Raw genomic sequence first — 5,696 nt, forward strand, 5'->3', positions numbered from 1 at the left:
TCTCCGGTAAGCGATTCACACAGCTCTACAGCAGCCCTAGCAGCTTTTATGGTTTTATCCGGGCTACTGTACTTAGGTTTCTCTACCATGCTCAAAGATACAGAGGTACTTTTTCTGGCAAAAACTTCCTTACGCAGATCATGATCTAGATTACGAGCCCTAAGCCGGTTTTCCGGTATCCTGGCAGCCTGAGCGCTAACAGAAGCAAAGCCGTGGGAAGCGTTATACTCACGTAGGGTCAGGTTCAGCTCACGCTGCGTCCGGATGATGTCCGCGCCCGCTGAGAGAAACTTCTGTTGTTGTGCCTCCAGCTCCGCTCGAGCCGCTGCCGGATCGAGGTTCTGCGCGATGGGCGTCGCCAGCACGTTCATGGCCGCTTGGAGAGGAGTTTCCGGTGGAGCTGCAGATGCACCCGCACCCACTTGGTCGCGCTCGGTCGGCGGCTTGGCCGTGCGCGTGGATTTCGTCTGTCCTGCGCCTTCCGCCGCGGCTCCCTTGCCGGCGTCAGCCGCGCCAATCACCAGCACCTCGACGCTGCCGGCGGCGTGGCCACTGCGAAGCGCAGACCTTGGCGGGTCCGGAGCCACCAGCACCGGCGAGAGGCACTGGCGCTCGGGGACGGTGCCGTAGTAGACGCGGAAGCTCCCGAACTCGATGACGCGGCCGTTCTTGGGGAACTTACCTCCATTGGCGAAGCAGCCCGTGTTGTCGTTGATGAAGTCCATGGAGAGGACACGGTCGACGAGCGCGGTGACGACACGCTTGCCGGCGATGGTGAGGAGGCCCGCCCGAATATGAACTCCAGCAAGCGCAGCTGCTGGCCCCACGGTGGGCGCCAACTGTCGTCGTGGTGAACAGACAGATGCCATGGGATGGCTTAAGTTGGGGCCGAATGTGCGATAGAGGATTCGGGGGAGGGTTTTGGTATGGATGAAGTGGATTCTGGATGGATTCCCGATGAACTTGGCCTTGGCCAGAGGTAGAAGAAGAAGAACACAAGAACAACTTCACCTCTTAGATCTCTCTATTTTTTGATCATGTAAGATTACAGGTTTCTGGATACAATGTAGCGCTCAGTTATCACCTAGGACGTGCCCGCGTTGGGGTGTGCCCCCTCTCCTTATATAGGGGAGAGGGTGGCTTACAGAGGAAGAAACCCTAGGAAACCCTAATGGCATCTTTGAGTAGACAAACTACTTTACAAAGCCTCTTTGGCCAGGATGACACCGGTATCTCTTTAATCGGGAGCGGTGACATCCTCCGGCACCTTTTACATCATCTTATTCTTTTGCCTAAGAGCTTCGATTAAAGTTGAAGTGCTTCGCTCATCTTTGTCCTCTAGCTCCTTAGAGAATCTTTGACCAGTCTTGCCGACGTGCTACAGTGTAGCCTGTACCGGTAATCCGGTACCTTCTTAGCTCATTCCGGTATACCCCTCCTAGGACACCGGTGTAGATTTATTTAGCCGAAAGCTTAGCTTCACAGTCCGGAATAACCTTTAAACCGGTATCTTGATAGCTCAAACCATCCGGTTTGGCATGTCTTTTGCATACCGGGGGTCATCCCCAACATGTTGCATCACGACATCTGGCTTGTTTCACGGAAAATTCTTGTTGGGTTGGTGTGTCTTTCTTTTTCCACCATTTTATTCAGTACATAAAGAAGGCTTGTGCTAGGTGAATTACAAAATTAATTAGGAAGGAATTTCAGATATTATGAGCTTCTGACAGGGTTCAGCCGTGCACAGGTAAGGAGTTGTAGGAGCTGGCGCAGTCGGCAGGGGCGAAGGTGACGGTGCGCTTGTCGAGGTTGTAGCCGACGTGCATGTTCTGCTGCGCGATGTTCCCGAGGATGGACAGCGGATGCTTCTCCGTCACCGGCGCCACCGCTAAGCACATGATCCCTTCCTGCGCCTCCACGAACGTGTTCTCCGCCTTCAGCGTCACTGCCACGCCGAAGACGGCCAGGTACAGCGTCACGTCCGGGACGCTCTTGTTGAACGAATACTGACGAGCCGGCCCGCCGACGTCGTAGCACAGCTGCAGCTGCTCCTGTGGCGACGGCACCTTCGGGAAACCGGTCCCGATCCGCCGGGTGAGCTCCTGCACCATCGGGTCCACAAGCGCCTTGTCGAGGAACGTCAGCGGCGTGCCGGAATCGACGATGACGCGGGAAAGGTGCTTAAAGGAGGCGTTCCCGATCCTCACGGACTCGAGCAAGACGGTGTAGTACGCTTCGAAGTCCGACCGGACCAGCGCCGTGGTGGCCGCGCCCGGCTCCGTCACGGTGGCACGGTCGCCGAAGTTGAGCGCCGACGAGGCGTTCTTCACGGTGTAGGGGACCAAGCAGTAGGAGAACCTGCGGCCTAGGGAGGTGTGGGCGCCAAGCTGGCCGATGAGGGAGCTGTTTCCGGCGCCGAGGCCGACCATGGCGTCCATGACGAACGTGCCGTTCGTTGACGTGGAGCAGCCGAAGCTGACATTCGGCACCAGCACGTACGGATGGCTGCGGCACCCCGGGCAGCCGCCTGGAATGCTTTCGAAGGTGAAGGTCTCGGTGGAGAGGAGGCCGCTCGTCTTGGAGCTGTCGCCATAGGACCGGAGGTACTGGCAGTTGGAGCTGGCGTCGCAGGAAGTGCCATAGAGTGCGTGGCACGTGCCGGAGTTGCAGCCCACGCGGCCGAACGTCGATGAGGAGGACGGGTTGAAGACGGCGCTCGGCGGCGCGGCCCTGGCGGCTGCTGCCCGAGGTTCGCATTGGAACCAGACGAGGTCGCTGCCGGTGTCGGCCATGGCGAGTATCCGGGTTGGCGGCGTACCGACGTTGACGGCCATTAGGTACTCGAATGGCCTCGAGACGACCTCGGACACAGCGCCTTCGCCGCCGACGTAGGAGCGCGCGAGAGCCGCGGCGCGTGCCGTGGACCGCCGGACGGCAGCGAGCACGCGGTCGTGCTCGGTGAGTGCCGGGTCGTGGTACGGAGACTTGACGGAGTCCCGGTGGATGAACTCGACGCTAAATCCGTCGACGCCAACGTACGCCGTGCACCCGCAGAGCTGCGAAATCAGGACGACGAAAGCCAGTAGGGGACTGCGACATGTCCTCGCAGTCGCCATTGTATCCTAGTAAGTCCTACTGGTCTTTTTCTAATGCCTAAATGGCGCCTTTTGCTAGCTGCTGCCGCTGCCGCTGATGCAGCGTAGAGTATCATCGATTGATACCGTAAGGTAGAGCAGGCGTATTATAGGCGGATGAGTATAGCATGTAATTGGTAATTAATTAATGGGAGTTGTTTTTCTTTGACCAGTAGTTAATATGGGGGGGGGGGGCTGAGTGGAGAGGAGGATATCATGCGGGCGGTTCCTACTGCTTTTGTTTGTGAAACTGAAGATAATGTGATAATTAAATTCGTGCTAAAAATGAGGGGCGTAACTGGCAGGATATTTACCAAACAAGATACCCTCTTTAATTCGCAGAAAGAAGATACGCTCGTTTTCGTGTTAAAAATGAGGGGCGAAAGAAGATACGCTCCTTAATTAATGGAGTGGCGTGCAAGCCTTCTGGGGTCCACTTCGGTTTATCTCCAGTCTGACCGTCCGCGACGCTACTGTTGTTCACGTCACTACCGCTACGACTGCGGGGGAGTGTTAGAGATATATTTGGTATACGTACGGTTAGGGATAGATTAGGTAGGGATAGATTTGTTTCTTGTCCTCTACTCCAAGTCGGTCCCTTGTACTCCTATATATACTCGCCCATGAGGCTCAATAATACGTCCAACATATGCAATGATCTCTCCCTCTCTATCCTTCTACATGGTATCAGCCGCAAGTTCCTGACCTAGCCACCGCACAGCTTCCGCGCCGCGCCGCCCCCGGGAGGTCTCTCCATGGCCTACTCCGGGGGCTGCACAACCCGTCTGAGGGTTCGTCCGCCGATCCGTTGATCCGCTGCCCTCGAGTCCTTTTTTTTCCAATCCGTAGATTGGTTTTCTTTTTGCTCCGCCGGTCGCTCGACCGGCGTTTTCTTTTTTGGTTTACCGATCATAGATCGGATTGAGTCGCCCACCGCCACCGTCACCACGCGCCTCTACTCCGACAACGGCGTCGATCTATACCGGCCATCTTCATCAACCGCGCGGCACGGCCGCACGCGTCACACACGGGACGCCTACGTGCGACGCAGCAGGCTGTCTCGCCTGCGCGGTCTCCATCGCCGGTCCGTCTTCGCCGTCATCGCCCGAGACATCACCGACAACGTCGGCCAACAACTCCAATCTGCGGCACGTCGTCCACGCCATGGCGCATACAACGCCGCCGTCGGTCTGATCAACCGATCGCGCGCACGTCTCCGCCAAGCACGTCCCCGAGCACGCGCCTACCACCGATCGAGCTACGGGCTGCCGCTGCGTCGCCCCTTCGGGTCGCAGCGCCGCCGCCTTTGGTCCACGCTGCTAGCCAACGACGCGCCTTCTGAGGCGCGTACATCGCTAGTGGCGTCCCGCCGCTGCACCGACTCGCGCCCTGCAGCTACGCCAGCCCCTCAGGCCGTGGCGTCGCCGCACGCAGTCGCCTTCGCCGTCCCCCGTGCGTCGATGTCTGAGACCACCACAGCGCCGCCCCTTCGGCGCGGGTCGCCTCCATCCGCGCATGGTCTTCGTCACGCCGCTGGGTCTTCCTCGCCTACTTCGTGTACCGCCGCGCCCCCACCCCAGGTCGCCGCTGGGCTCGCCAACCTCTTCAGGTCGCGCTGGGCTCGCCGACCACCGCAACGCCCGTCTAGGCGTCCAGCTTGACCACCCCTGGTCACCACTAGGTTCGCCGCCTTCTACGTCTTCGTACACTACAGCTTCGCCGCCAGCGTCCTCGCCTCTTCCCCGACTACGTCACCTGCTACTCTACTCCGACACCCGTCGTCGAGACTCGCCTCTTCCCCGACTACACCACCTGCTCCTCTTCTCCGACACCCGTCGTCGAGACCTCCTCTACTAGTCTACTCCGACATGGCGCGTACTTTGTAATGTTCCCTACCCTCGCATGCCCGGTACTGGCAACACCGGAAGTGCCTTCGTCCCCGACACGTTCCCGAGTCTGGCAAACTCGCGTCGGACGTCTCGTCTTCATCGGCTTCGACAACGTCTTCTTCGGCATCGCCTCTACGAATGCCTCGACCGTGTCACCGACTTCTTCTATGTGTACTCGGTTCTGGCAAAACCGAAGTATGCCTTCGTCCCCGACGTGTGCCTGGTTCTGGCAAAACTATGGTTGCACTTCGTTCTCGACGGCTCCGACTGCATTGACTTCGGCATCGACAACCTCCACGACTGCCTCGACGCGTCTCCGTCACTCTGCTCGCGCACTACGCGCTTGCGGCTACATCGACACCGGCACCCGCCCACGACATCGACCACGGAAATCCCTCGCGCGGCTCCCTCGACCAAGGTTGCAGCACCCACGCTCTCGGCTACCTCGACATCGGCATACAGGGCTACCACCTCGTCTGCGCCTCACCAGCTTCCTCTACAGTCCAAGCATCCGCGACGCAACTCCGTCCACGACGCTCCCGCTGTGACTGCGGGGGAGTGTCAGCCTTACGGGGTCCACTTCGGTTTATCTCCGGTCTGACCGTCCGCGACGCTATCGTTGTTCACGTCACTACCGCTACGACTGCGGGGGAGTGTTAGAGATATATTTGGT

The 5,696-nt window shown here is 58.7% G+C and overlaps 1 protein-coding gene across 1 annotated transcript; it reads right to left on the reverse strand.

Annotated features, from left to right (window-relative positions):
• Positions 1-616: 616 nt before the first annotated feature.
• LOC124664745 (aspartic proteinase CDR1-like) lies at positions 617-3,116 on the reverse strand (the record flags this gene model as incomplete). The annotated part of the gene is made up of 2 exons (XM_047202191.1): positions 1,765-3,116; positions 617-635 (listed from the first exon to the last, which is right to left on the reverse strand). Coding segments are annotated over exons 1-2 (1,371 nt in total), but the record flags the coding sequence as incomplete, so codon positions are not given.
• Positions 3,117-5,696: the final 2,580 nt, after the last annotated feature.

The sequence above is a fragment of the Lolium rigidum genome, chromosome 6 (assembly GCF_022539505.1).
Source record: "Lolium rigidum isolate FL_2022 chromosome 6, APGP_CSIRO_Lrig_0.1, whole genome shotgun sequence".
In the NCBI taxonomy this organism is placed as follows: Eukaryota; Viridiplantae; Streptophyta; class Magnoliopsida; order Poales; family Poaceae; genus Lolium; species Lolium rigidum.